Below are 14795 nucleotides of genomic sequence, written 5' to 3' on the forward strand. Positions count from 1 at the left end.
CACTTCTGTTGCACATTATATTTAGCTTGATAGAATAAAGCAATGGGCTGTATCTTGCCATCGTATGTGGTCTTAAACAGCCATTTTCTCAACTTTTATCAGTATCACAGCTGAAAGAGATGATGTCTAGAGGATAATTTGGATGTGTTCTAGACACTGTGGAGCCAGACTAGGAGAGAGCTCTGTCTGAGGACACTTGCTTGCTCTCCCACAGCCTTCCCAGGTTTGCGTTTGACATAACCTTCCATTGGGAGAAGCCATATACAACTCTGTACTGCATTTACTGCAGGGATCTGTTCACAAATGTCACCCACTGCATTGTTCAGTAATGTTTAAGAGTATCATCCACTATATTACTCAGAAGACAAGTCTAAGTGATTTCCTTTCTACTTAAATGTTGACAGGAAATTCTGTTTATCTTAATAAACTGACATATTGTTTTTGTCTAAAACACAAATGAAAATTTGAAACTAATTATGTTTCTACCTTGATTTTCAGGGATGACAGCCAAATTTGTGTCTTAGTTTTAACAACAATTATCTTTTTTGTTACTATATACTCCTAATTCATCTATATATTTTTTAAATTCTTAGTTATTAATTCTTTTCTTTTTCTTTTCTCTTTTTAAAATTTCTTTTCCCCTCTCTTTCTTTCTTCCTCCCTCCCCTTCTTCCTTCCTCCCTCCCTCCCTTCCTTCCTTCCTAATTTGGATTATATGTTATGTTTTCTTTTAAGCTGCCTCAAATCTTTTTGTCAGATTAAGCAAGGGATAAATGTAAAAATAAAATATTAAACATTTTTTTAAATCTGCCTTAACAAACACAAGCCATGCTGTCAATAAAATAGATGTCATCAATACAATGTAAATTAGCTTCTCAATTTCCTTAGAACCAAATTACCAATTATTTTTCCAGGATTCAGATAATACAAACTCTACTCTCATTTGTCCAATTGAAGAAATACATTTCCTTTTTTTTTCTTATCTGAGAAAATGTCATTTTAATCAAGAAATATAACTGTTCTTATTGTAACTACCAAGTGTAATCATCTGACATTTTGCCTCTATCAAAAGGGACAGCCTGAAGGAATACGAAGTTCAAATACTTACACATTGGCAGATGTGAGGCGCAATGCAACAGGAGACTATAAATGCTCCCTGATAGACAAAAAAAGCATGATTGCTTCAACAGCCATCACAGTTCACTGTAAGTCACCTTATTCTTCATTACCAGCTTCACTTTAAAGGCCTCTCGTAGTCTAACTTTGCTATCTCTTTAAATAAATTGCAGCTATATTTTTCTTAAATAATGTGGTTTCAACAGACTTACTAAAGAGCATTAGCGTGAACCCAACTTTGGTCCAGATTTGCCCTACAATACTGAAATCTTGAATGGATCTAATAATTGCAACTTTTGGCAGTGATAAACCTCCATCTTCTTTCTAAATGTCTTCAGTTTGTGGTATTAATAAAATATTCACATGCATCTTAAAGAAATAAATTACTTTATATTTTAAGAAAATATTTGGATATTCTCGAAGTTTACAAGGTTTGCATTTGGCCAAGAAAAGTGTAGATTAAGTATCTTTTTTAAATTACAGAGTACTCTTAACACCCAAGCCCAAGCAACAGAAATTTTCTAGAAACAGAACCACTTTGAAATCACCCAGAACTTTTAACCCACTTTTATACTCCAGTAGATAGAAAAAAATAAATATACATAGAAAACAGACACTTCACTTGAGTTCTTCATTTTGTAGTTCCTGACAGTCTGTATTATTGATGTACCCTATGCATTGTAGAAATGGGAAACTAATTTGAACTGCTCCCTGGTGACACTAGAATACACAGAGTGCTTTGGGCAAATGTCAGTCTTGCTTGGAAATATAAGCCAAATTTTCTAATAAGTCCTTTGCACCCAACAGCACCTCTAGACATGATCCATTACAGTAAGGTTTCTCTAGACATGATCCACTACAATCCCATTGAATATGAGTGTTTCTTTGTTTCAGAATTGAAAGAGATGTTAGCAACTGTTCTGAGGAAATGGTTCTAAATCTATTACTCTACCCATAACACTTGGAAAACACGTAGGATAGGAGCTAGAAGTTTGAAGGAGGTACATCGGGGAATAGAGTAACCAGATGGTTGCTTTTGAGTGTCTGATGTTGGGAGCACACCCTGGGGAGCCCTATGGTTACAGTGGACTGTTAAGAAATATTCACAGCTAAGCTACTTCTCTGTTTGCTCCATTTTCATGTTGAACATATCTGAGTGTGTCTGCCATCAGGGGCTAGTTAGAGAGAAAGCAGTGACCTCTCAGGATAACAACTGTGCTACTTTTTCTCTGAGGACATTTATCCGGTTTGCTCCATAGGGGAAAAGAAGTGAAGTGAGGGAATATAGCCAGCAGATAAAATTGCCTGTGGAATAACTTTCTGATATCATTGTTCATGAAATATTTGGGCCAATAACCAGTAATCTCCAGTGCTTAGTGATGGTACAATCTGCTTATGTTTAAGAGATGGTAGCTACTCAGGACACTAAAGAAAGAGAACTCTCATTTATATCACCTGTATATCAGGCAGAGAAGGATAGATGGCAGAAGGATTAGGCAAAAGGCTGTGCTGCAGCTACATAATACCTCAATGATCAGCTGCAATTAAAAAGAAATTAAACAAAAGCATGTAACAGTTTAATTGAATTTCAGTGCATTTAATTGGATTTAAATACATTTTGGTTTTGGAAGGTAGGCTTTAACACTGGGCTTTAAGGCCTGTGTTGCTCTGAAAAGCTAAAATACCGTATGCTAACATATATATATGGAAGCTAAAAAAAAAAAAAAGGTACTGATGAACCTAGTGGCAGGGCAGGAATAAAGACGTAGACATAGAAAATGGACTTGAGGACACGGAATGTAGGGGTGGGTAGGACATGGGATGCTGGGGCAAAGTGAGAGTAGCATCAACATATATACACTACCAAATGTAAAATAGTTAGCTAGTGGGAAGCAGCAACATAGCACAGGGAGATCAGCTCGTTGTTTTGCTACGACCTAGAGGGGTGGGATAGGGAGGGTGGGAGGGAGGCGCAAGAGGGAGGGGATATGGGAATATATGTATGCATATGGCTGATTCACGTTGTTGTACAGCAGAAACTAACACAGTATCGTGAAGCAATTATACTCCAATAAAATCTATTAAAAAGAAAAAGCTAAAATAGCATTGCAAGTAAATCAAGATTTTACTGGAAATTACATGAAAACATAAAAATCTTATTTTTGTCCATTTATTCTAAATTGTTTGCTTTCAGAAAAGATTTGTTTCCTTTCCATAGATGACTAAAGGGAGTAGATAGAGAAGCACCAACCAGTACTTGCACATATTAGCAGACCTCTCCTCAGGCTTTTAGCCCACAGATCTCTAGTTGCTGATGAAGCATCTACTAGTCTTCTGCCAATTCATGCACATATAGCTTCTTCATCCAAGCTTGCAAAGTCCATTGTCATCCTTTAAAATCACTTCTTTTATCTTCTCGCTGGCAAGTTAACTGTCCAGCTAAGAAAAGCTTTAACTTGCCCTGAATTGAATTTTCTTCTAAATATAATTCAACCAAATATTCTGAGAAAACTCCACTTTTCTATGTGATAACACCTATTTTAATATTAATGAGAAACATGCTTCTTCTCTTCATTCATTCAACAATAGTTTTTGAGGGCCTACAATGTGGCAGACACTGTGGATACACAGTGACAACTCAAGTCATGGTCCCTACCCCAAAGATGCTTACAGCCTAGCAGGCGAAACAAGTATTAAAAATAATGCTGTAAACAGTCAACAAATTACAATTATAACATGTAAAACCAAGGAGAAGCACAGGATGCAGTAGCAAATCCCCACTGCCATAGGATAAAGTCCCAACTCTTAGTATGGCAAGCACAGTCCTTAGTCTGGCCTTAATTACTTGCATAGGTTTACCTTCCATGTGTTATAACCATTCATACCAGTTTACTCACCACTGTGAAACCTGCCAAGCTCTCTCACCTCTTTGCCTTTGCTTATGTGGCAGAAGTTTTCCCAACATCTCCGCTTACCAAAGCCCTTCTCAACCATCAGGGGCCACAAACAGATACTGCCTCCATGCAAAGCCTTTATTGCTGCTTTGAAAGTCAAGTTGGTTCTGTTCTCCATACTCCCATAAGTCTTCTCTTGTACCTCTGTCTGTAGCCCTTACTCTAGTTTTTCAGCAAATATTTCTTGAGTTCCTAATCTATCGCACGTTTGCCACTAGGTGCTGATTTCATGCTGCCGTGTAGTGTCATCACATAGTTGAGTGCATATTACCTCTACCTCAAATTGTAAATTGTAAGCTCATTATTCATCTCAGTATCTCCTGTCAGTGCTTGGAACATAGTAGTTGTACAATAAATGTTCTATTGAACTGGATTTTCCTCATTCAGATCATACTATGACAGTAAGATTTTTATAGAAATTACTTTCCATCTGGAAGATTTTACTTCCTTAGATGTATTTATACTCTGTTTTTAAAAAATGGTATCTGCTGAGAGTGTACCTAATAATAAATCTTATTTAAAATTTCAACTGCATGAGAAACGGGATAGCATTTTTGAAAAATATCTAACCATTATAGTCAATTCACTCTGAAGAAACACTTAGACACCTAATGGTATTTTGGTTTATCACCTGCTGTCTAAATATACTTGATTTTCCCATGGTGTGCCTTATCAACTCTTTTTATAATATTTACCTAGTCATCATCTTTCTTTATTTTCTTCCAGAAGTGATTTAAGAATTTTTTTCTTAAGGTGATAGACCCCAGGTGAACACTTACATGCAGTCAAAACATCAATCATGTTAACTGCAAATAAATGCATAATCAATTAGATTGACCGTTCGCTTGTCCAAACTGATCTCAAAGCTGGCTTGAAAAGCTAGACTGATTATGCTACAGTTCAGTTATTTCAGTCACATAAATCACTTCTGAATTTCAAGTGCAGTTAGAGGATTTTTTTTTTCTTTCATCCATTTTTTTCTCAAAAAATATTTTGACTATCTTACTTTCTGGAGTTGCATTTCAAGCATATTTTCTGCTTCACAGATTTGGATTTGTCCTTAAACCCAAGTGGGGAAGTGACCAAGCAGATTGGCGATGCTCTGCCTGTGTCATGCACAATATCTGCTAGTAGGAACGCAACTGTGGTATGGATGAAAGTAAGTAATATTCCTTGGTAATATTCCACTGTTTGAACTGATTCCTTTTTAGGCTTCTCTTATATATTCATGGGTAATATGTTTATACACCCACACTCATACTCTGTTTCTCTATATATAATACAAATCATACCACAGTAAACTTTTAGAGGTACTCAGCATCACTATGGCATCCATAATTGATGCTCTGAAACTTAGTTTGGGGTATTAATTTAATTATGTGTATCTACTGAGTAATTATACACATACACACATGCACATGGATACACACACATATGCAGTTATATACTTTAGGGATTAACAACTTTCAATGTGTTTTAATCCACAACATTATAAACTGTGTGTTTACAACAACCATGTGAAATATGTAGGGAAATGATTATTTCCCCACATTATTCAAAAGAATTTGAGGCAAGAGAAATCAGAGAGCCACAGGTGACAGAGTGGAGACTTGAGCTCAGGCCTTACCCAGCATAAATACTGCACTCTAGTCACCTAACCTTCTGTCTTTCTGCTGAAACTGACCTTAAGTGTCTGAATGTGGGTTCCATGAATTAGTAGCTCCTTGAAGGCAGAGATCTCTTTTCACCCCTGAACCATAGTAGAACACCTGGAACATACTAGGAGCTTTGTCTGTATTTCCTGAGTGCTTATATTCTTGTAATTGTCTGAAATGTAGGCCATTACCTGGGGACCCAAACATTGCTATTATCTTTTTAGAGTGAGAAAGTAGAATTGGTAATTGTGATTTGAGACAAGGTTATCACCAAAGGGAAAGGTTGTAACTATGTTCCCTCCACTCGAATCCTTGGCTAGTATATCTGAACACCCAACCCATTTATTACCAGAACATGGCATGTAACAGAAGCACTTAACCAGCGATGTGTTGACAAAACACATACAAACCACTTAAAATAGGGGTTGGCAAGAATTATCTTTGTAAAAAAATTGTGGGAAATTTATTGCTAGAGTTTCTTCTTGATGAAAATGTTAATTATTTTCTATTGCTTTCTTATCTCTTTTCATGCCGGATCCTCTGTTACTTGTTATCTTACTCTTAAAGCTCAGTTTCTTATTTCACTTTCTTTTAAACACAACCTCATCACAACTTCTTATTTACTCAGATAGTTAAAATGCATATTTAACATGAGGTATTTGTAGTAGTTAATTGTCAAAGGGCTAGACAAGTTCTAGGCATATGAACACTCATAGTGTGTTTTACTACAGGACTGGAGAAACTAAGTTTACTTGGCTAAACCAGTTTCCACATCAGCTGCAGTCACTGCTGTTGATTAAATACCTCATGTCAGTAGTGCTGATCAGTATTGCCTGGTCATTGGTTAGTTGATGGAAATGGAAAAAAATTCGTAGTTGAACAAATACCACATAATCTTAAGATTGTGTTTAGTTGTCTTCTTAGGAGCATTTCAATTTCTGGTAAATAACATTATTTTCTGTATATAAAATGATTTTCAAAATTAAATGTTGCCTTTCCTTTGTTCATAGGAATTAAGATAGTAATCTGTTATTAAAGGTTTCTTTAAAAATCATTTTTGTCATAATTGCCATGGCTGTGTAATGGATCCCCTGTCTTGAAAACTGTCTCCTATAAAATGACTTTCAGGTATTTATATCCATCATTGATTATGTAGCACAAGTCTCCAATATCTGTCAATTCAAATTCATCTACATTTGCTATAAGGAGTAGCTACTATCAACCGAGAATTCTCCTTAATGTAAACACATTATATTATTCATATAATTAAGTCCTCACATCAATTCAATATGGTAAGATTACTACCCCATTTTACAAATAAGGAAACCAAGTCTCAGAAGTTTGTGAATTTGTTCCAAGTTATAAATTCAGTAAATGGAAGAGTCTGAAGTAAAACTCTGATATGTCTAACTCTAAAAGTACAGAGGAAAAAGGAAATCTATTTTTGAAAGAATTTGAAGTTAAAAAAAGAAGCTTTCATTTTCATTAGACCCAGAAGTATAATTTTGGGCTTCATTATTATGTAATAAATACATGCAGAGTTATAATTGTGCCATGTGACGTAATTAACTTTTTATTTAATCAGGATAACATCAGGCTTCGATCTAGCCCATCATTTTCTAGTCTCCATTATCAAGATGCTGGAAACTATGTCTGTGAGACTGCTCTGCAAGAGGTTGAAGGACTAAAGAAAAGAGAGTCATTGACTCTGATTGTAGAAGGTAATAAAATACGTGAGCACCAATTTAAATTTTTCTTTGAGAATTTAATATCTCTTTCTTTTATGATCTCAGTTCAACATCTTATTTTAAGTCTAATGACATTTTAGGAAAACCTCAGATCAAAATGACAAAGAAAACTGATCCCAGTGGACTGTCTAAAACAATAATCTGCCACGTGGAAGGTTTTCCGAAGCCAGCTATACAGTGGACAATTACTGGCAGCGGAAGCGTCATAAACCAAGTAAGTATTTGTCTTCTTTTTATGTGCTGAACTTGGTCCAATGTGGCGTTTTATTTAGGTACCTAAACTGTAGGCTAGCTTGTTATCAACATGAAATTTGCAGTATATTTTCAGAAGAAGCTTTTGCTAACTTCTTAATTTTCCCAAAGGAAGACCATAACTCAAAGAGAAATTTAAAATCATAGGGCCATGGAGAATGGAAGAATCATTTTGTTGTGGTCAATATCTGTTTTTAAAAGGAAATAAATTAAGTGTTGTTCCATGGTCATTAACTCCTGAAACTTGGGTGATTAAAGCACTAAGGTATATGCTTTCCTGCACCATGAACTTCCACATCTGAGTATAAGTGGTCTCACTTTTACTTTGCTTACTTATGCACATTGAGGGTTATTTCTTCTTGAAACTGGGCCCTGGGTTGTGGTGAAGAACATAGTATACTGTGAACATATGGTCTGATTTGTGTGTGCCAGGGCCAGAGTAAGGCTAGCTAAATATATAGTGTCTAGGTTGGTTCCTGCTGAACAAAAGTATTCATAAAGTATTCATAAAATAAACAGTAATATTTGTACCTTTGTCACACCATTTTAGTTTGTAGTAGTAAAGGGCTAAGAACTTATGAACACTACCATTAATTTTCTTTGACACACACACACACACAAAAAGATGAGAATATGGTCTATCACTAACAGTTCAGAGCTGTAATTCCATTAAATTGCCAGTCAGCTTGAGTTACTGACATACTTGTTAATTCCATTTTCTCTAAGACAGTCCCTCTTCTCAGTGCAGCCACCTAAAGACTCTTCAGGAATACCCAGATGTGCCATTTGATTGTTTGAATCTTCTGTGCTGCCTTCTTCCCAGCTTCAGACCCAGCTGAAATCTGAGAAGACATGCATAAACCAGAGTTTCAATATAAAGTTAAAATGTCCATTCTTTCTCTGTCTGGGGAAGTTGGGCTGCTGGTCCAGCTTATGCAATGTAGTTTTGCAGAGCAAGGTGAATTTTGGCTCTTTCACCTATGGGTGATGGATATAAATTTGCATAACTCAAGCATGGAAGGTCCCCAAAGGAGTGGACACAAGCAAATGCCTCCTGATTTGGTTAAGTGTGATGCGGACACACAAGCAAGAGAACATGCCTGAGGAGGACAAAAAGGCTCTTGATTTCAGAAAAAAGACCTGAATTGCTGACAATGTACACATCTATTTTTTGGCATAAAAAACGACTGTTTCTCTTCTATTCTTTTTTGCTCTCTAGTTCAATTTAGTAATAATTACAGCAAAAATAACTTTTGGTACTGGGTAATGCAAACAAAGAAAATAGAAAAATAAGCATCTGGTAAATATTTGATGAATAAAAAGATACAAAGATTTAAAAGGCCATCCTAGAAAAAAGCAAATGTATTGTAGAGATAAACATAATAAAAACAAAGACTCAGTGAGAAAGTTATGTGAAAAATACTAGTGGGAAGTAGAAAAAAAGCAGGTGCACTTACTCTGAGGATAAAAATAATGCCATTCTTCACTGTCAAGGAGAAGGACTGATTCTGGCCCACTAGGTGATATGTTATTTTTCTTGTCCTAGGTTTGTGCTGATCTATCCATAATTCTTTATTTGTTCCCTCCTCAATCACATGGTGAATCTATTATTTTACAACTGCTGTTACTTGTGCCCCAGGGGCTCCATGATGTCTCTAAGCATGAAGCTCTTTCCTGTTCTCAAGTCCTTTACGATGTAGTTGAGGAGAAAACACATAGAGAACAATACAGGATGTGGTGTGTATAATATGTCTCAGAAAAGAATACAAGTACATGCTTGCTTTAGTGCAGTTGGACTTAGGAGTCATGTCCTGGGGAAGAGATTAAAGTGAATTTTCTCTTATGTTTGAAGGAATTAAATGGCAGTGATGATCCTCATTAATACCTCACAAAAACCAAATGAACTTACCAGTCACTGAAAAAATAACCTATCCTCTGTATTTAACTCAAGAAAATTGAGGAAAAAATAGTCTTTTTTTCCCATGAGAAAATCATGCATACATATGCACTTAAGATATCATGGCTTAAGATAAAGGGATTCAACCCTGTAGTGAAGAACAATGACATAGTTTACAAATAGAATTAAATTCATGTTTATTAGGAGAAAATTGGTGATGAGTTAATCTCTAACTAATTATTTTGAGACAGGTACTATCATGTCAAAATATTGACTAACCTGAGCATCTATTGAAAAAGAAGAGTTTAATTGATTTAATTATTAGAATTAATAATAGAAGCATAAACAGAAACCCAGGTATGGATTTGCTACTCTTTTTCCTCCATGCTGTGGTTATAAACCTGAACTGGTCTCATCTATGACCTTACATGTACCCTTGAACGCCAGATAACACGACAGAACACCACACCTATCCCATTTCATTCAACATTACTCTTTCCCATGTTTTTAATTCATTTCCATTTCTAAATCCATTTTCCTTTTCTTTTTCCAGACAGAGGAATCTCCTTATATCAATGGCAGGTATTATAGTAAAATTATCATTTCCCCTGAAGAGAATGTTACATTAACTTGCACAGCAGAAAACCAGCTGGAGAGAACAGTAAACTCCTTGAATGTCTCTGCTAGTGAGTATTTCATTTCTGGCATTAAAAATGTAAGAAAATTTGAAGTTATTCTTCATTAGTTTAAAATCTTCAATTCCATCTTCCTGTGCTGCATTATGGTAAGTTTTATTTATTTATTTTGCATTTAGTGTCATCATCATAAGGTTCTTTTTTTTTTTTTTTCTGGTGTCCATTCTTGTACAATCCTTGTCTTGACAGTTAAATCATTTCATGTTTTACGGGTCAGAGACTTTATCTTGTACAGGAATATTTCCAAGATCAACAGAGGATAAGGACTAAGTTGCTCTTACTTAATCCATGTTTTGTGTTCAGAGTACAGATAATTCAAAGATTATCTGAAAACATTTCTGTAACAATTTTAATTTTGGTAAATTTTTAATTCCCCTTTATCTATTATTTTGCACTTCAATTCTTTGTAGTATTTATCCTATTCTTATTTTGCACAGGGATGCCACATGCTTAAAGTCATTCAGCAAGTTGGTAGTAAAACTGATATCAGAATTCCTGAAATCTAGTTTCAAAAATTGATGCTTTTGAATGTCATAGTTGAATCATAGGTTACAAAAACAAACAAATGAGATTATCTCAGAGAAAGTGAAAAAAAAATCTGTCAATGCTGAAATCAAGGTAATGGATACATACCAGTAGCAGCTTCTTTATTTAATTTGAAATTATCTCTCATCTTCAACTCTGTAATTCTTTTTTTTGCCATGTCAGTCTTAAATCAGGGCTGGCTTAGAATGAGGCTCAGTTCTGTACAAGATGCTAACTGACCCTCCAAACCTTCATTCTTCAGTCAGTTGGAATCCTGTATGTGACATTAGCAGGATAGAGATATACTGGCTAGGAATTAGCTGGAGCTAGGAGAAAATAATTATCTAAAGATAATGGTCCTTAACAGAATATGACTGGAATTTAAAAGCCTTTTGGATTGACAGGAGAAAAGAACCAAACGAATATAACTCTAAAATAGGAGCACTGACTTCTCTGAATTCAATTCAGTGAGTATTGATTTGTCCTACCTAAAAAGAGAACTTATCCTTTCTTCCTGAACACAAGTCTCTCTTTTTATTCTAACCCATTGAATAGTGGTTTTCTAGACCTTGCAGTGGTTTGATCAACATCTAATACCGTCATTTTCAAATTCAATGAGCACCTCCTGAAATTCCAATATAGTATGTATGAGGAGGGGTCTAGGAATCTGCATTTTAACAAACATCACTGGAAGTTCTGATGCAAGCCCATGTGCATAGAAGAATATTTATTTAGTCTAATATTAGATGATAATCCACCACAGTGACAATCCTTAAAATGGGCCAGGAGCACGGCACTATCAGAGTCATTTGGAGGGCTTTTACAAGCATCACATATATTGCCCCTTCACCTCTGAGACATCCCACTTTTAGCCTCCACCCCTACCACTTTGAGAATGTCTCTAGTGGCAAATCCCTGACGCTAGAGGATGAAAATGAATTCTCCTCCATTGAGGCCAGAAAATTGGAAAAAAGTTGAGAAACACTACATTGAAGATTTCATATACTGCAACTTGTTTCTCTTAAAAAAGAAGTCCTATTAAAAGGTGGTAGATAGTGGGGAAATTAACATGGATTTCAGATCAGTACTATAGCTTGTCAGTTGTGAAGTTATCTATGGTAGATTAATACCTTAGCAGTTTTAACTACTCTACTTTCTTTAAAACAAGATGAATTTTTTTGTAGGGAAGTTCACACTCTATTAAATGTAAATTTTTTTCTACCCTTAGCTGTAGAATAGATATTTTATCTTTGAGTATTTTTACATCATACTATAATGGTAAAGGTGACTTTCATATATCAACAAATTTTGTTTTTAATTTCATATTAACATTTTTCATTTCAGTAAGTATTCCAGAACACGATGAGGCAGACGAGATAAGTGGTAGGTACTATGCTGCCGACTCTTCTTCCTTGACTATCCGCTCAAGATTTATGAAGTGTCATTGTCTAAGTAATTTTCTTAGCTGTCACAATTTTGCCTTGAATTAAAATAGCAAATGAGACAAGAGAGTAAGAATACTAAAATTTTAATCCTTTAAAAGCACAAGTTTGCATGTTACTTTTAGTAGTGAGCCTCAGTCATTTTTAATAAGAAATAATAACTAGATTGACTTATTTTCACAATGGCTTGGCATTGTCTGTAATTGCATGGGCTTTTCTTTTTCGTTGTAGATGAAAACAAAGAAAAGGTGAATGACCAGGCAAAACTAATTGTGGGAATCGTTGTTGGTCTCCTCCTCGCTGCCCTAGTTGCTGGTGTCGTCTATTGGCTGTACATGAAGAAGTCAAAGTAAGTTGTAGAAAAAAGATCTTCATTGTTCATTGACTTTCACTGGGAGAAAATACAGTGTGTTCATTATGCTCATTTCAGCTGGGCATGTAATTTCTATAATAGGAAAGACATATCCCCGAAATCAGGCTGATCATGTTTTGTCTTCAGCTCACTGTGACTATATTACCAAGAGTGGGGACATGGCTTGGAGTGATTTCACCTGTGTCCCCTTATTTTTCTCAGTCAGTAGTCTGAATTCAATTCTTTGATTTTTTTTCAATGGTTAGGTAGATTTTTAAAAGGCACGTAGTGCCTAAATATCAGCCATTCTAAACAGTTTGGCTGAGATTGCTGGAAATTAAGTAAAAGCAGTTAGTACATCCTGCAGGGACAGCCGGGTGTCTTTGCAATGACAGGTCTGGCCAGCAGTGCAAGTGTTGGTGAGGTAGAGCCATCTTGTTGTCACTACTTCTCTATTCTAGTTAGGTCACTTTGTTCCATAGAAGAATCTAATTCAGGGAAAAAGTCATCATTATGTTGTCTTGAGTTTTAAAACAATGATTAGACAAAGTACCAAGATTACTTTAAAAATGATTTAGATGATGTTTAAAGATTATTAGAGTCATGAAATAATACATATGGTATCAACCTCACAAATCATCTAACAGTGGTTTATAATGAAAATCCAGTTGACCAATGAAGATTCTTAACATACACACATGCCTAGTACTCCTCATTGCCCCAGCTCTGACCCTAGGTTCAGATGCAACTGGTCAGAGATGCAATTCTAGCATTGCATTTTTTAAAAGCTCCATTGGTGATTATGTGGTGTATCCCTGCTTTCAAACATGGGTTTCAAACTCCTGTATCTAATAAATGAGGAAATTGAATTTTGCAAGGGGATATGTATAGCTAGTGGCAACTTTAGACTTTATTTTATATTTTCTTGATGTCTTGATATAACCCCTTTCAACAACTCAGGTAAGTTAACTTAAAAGAAAATCAAAAGAAAAAACAGACTCAATCAGATCCATGATCTCACCCTGTAAAGATACAAATGTCAGTGAAGTAATATTTGAATGGAGCTGCCATCAAAGGGAGGCAGTGGCTCAGAATTTTTAAGGTCACGTAATGTGAGCATGTATTGAGTTCTATTTCGTTCTCACAATCCATCTCTGAAGTAGGTACTCTTATTATACATATTTTACATTGGAAAAAACTAAGGCAAAGAATGGTTAAATGACTTCCTTGAGATTACACAGTTGTAAGGGACAGAATTATATTTGATTTAAGGCAGTGATGTTTTAGAATCTTTGTGGTTAATTACTAGTTCTTATTTTCTCTCATTATGCCTTACTTTTTCTCTTTTTCAGTCACATAAGGCAGAAACACATTGCTGTTGTGTGTTGTAGTTGATATACATGTCCACTCACACTAGGGTACAGTCAGTTCTAATCTTGGCACTTCAGTCCTCAATCTTGAACAGCCTGAACTATCACTTGATAACAAATGTGGGTTTTTTCTCAGCGAAAATTTTACCTACAAACACTTCATGTTGCTTTGTGCCCATGATTTCCATAGAAAATTTAGAAGATTGCCTGTACTACATAAAACAAAGGAAGTGCAAACAGTTGCCCAGAGGTGGTATCTATCTTATAGAAATTCTCCTTCTGTGTGTGTGTTTCCTGACTATCAAAATCTTATCCTACCTTTATAATCCACAGTGAGGTGCTCACAAATCTAACAGCTTGGCCTTTAGGGTATTTTGGTTTTATTTATTTAGGGTTTCTGACGCACTCCAAAGTAATTTTATTTCTTAAAAGAATGAAAGTAAAATTTCTCTGTATCCTGGAATTGAGCTGAAAAATAAACAGCAGTCCTCTACATTCTGTTCAAATGAATGTTAAATTCTTGGAGCTCCCCCAGCGTCCTTAATCATCCTATTCTGATTGCCAATGTCTCATCATACCCTGTTTGTCCTTCTATGAATAGAAAAAAATTGTGTGTGTGTGTGGTTTTTTGTTTTTTTAGTTATGTCATTTGTTATTACCATACGGTAACCCAAAATTAAAATCATGGGTAAAAAAATGCTGGACATTTAGCTTCATAGTGTCTTTAGGTTAAGGGTTAAGACTTCAAGCCTTTCCTTTAAAGTACTTCATTAAATTAAGTGCTTATTT

The 14795-nt window shown here is 35.4% G+C and overlaps 1 protein-coding gene across 2 annotated transcripts in view; it reads left to right on the top strand.

Annotated features, from left to right (window-relative positions):
- ALCAM (activated leukocyte cell adhesion molecule) overlaps positions 1 to 14795 on the top strand; it is a 205741-nt gene that overhangs the window by 165505 nt on the left and 25441 nt on the right. The window contains exons 8-14 of one of the 2 annotated variants that reach the window (XM_082393103.1): positions 1073 to 1205; positions 5117 to 5229; positions 7311 to 7446; positions 7554 to 7687; positions 10176 to 10308; positions 12187 to 12225; positions 12516 to 12633. In XM_082393103.1, coding sequence (XP_082249229.1) covers positions 1073 to 1205; positions 5117 to 5229; positions 7311 to 7446; positions 7554 to 7687; positions 10176 to 10308; positions 12187 to 12225; positions 12516 to 12633 — 806 coding nt within the window. The remainder of the gene's footprint in view (positions 1 to 1072; positions 1206 to 5116; positions 5230 to 7310; positions 7447 to 7553; positions 7688 to 10175; positions 10309 to 12186; positions 12226 to 12515; positions 12634 to 14795) is intronic. The other variant, XM_082393104.1, reaches the window with a different exon arrangement.

The sequence above is a fragment of the Balaenoptera borealis genome (assembly GCF_965194805.1).
Source record: "Balaenoptera borealis genome assembly, chromosome: 5".
NCBI classification, from domain to species: Eukaryota; Metazoa; Chordata; class Mammalia; order Artiodactyla; family Balaenopteridae; genus Balaenoptera; species Balaenoptera borealis.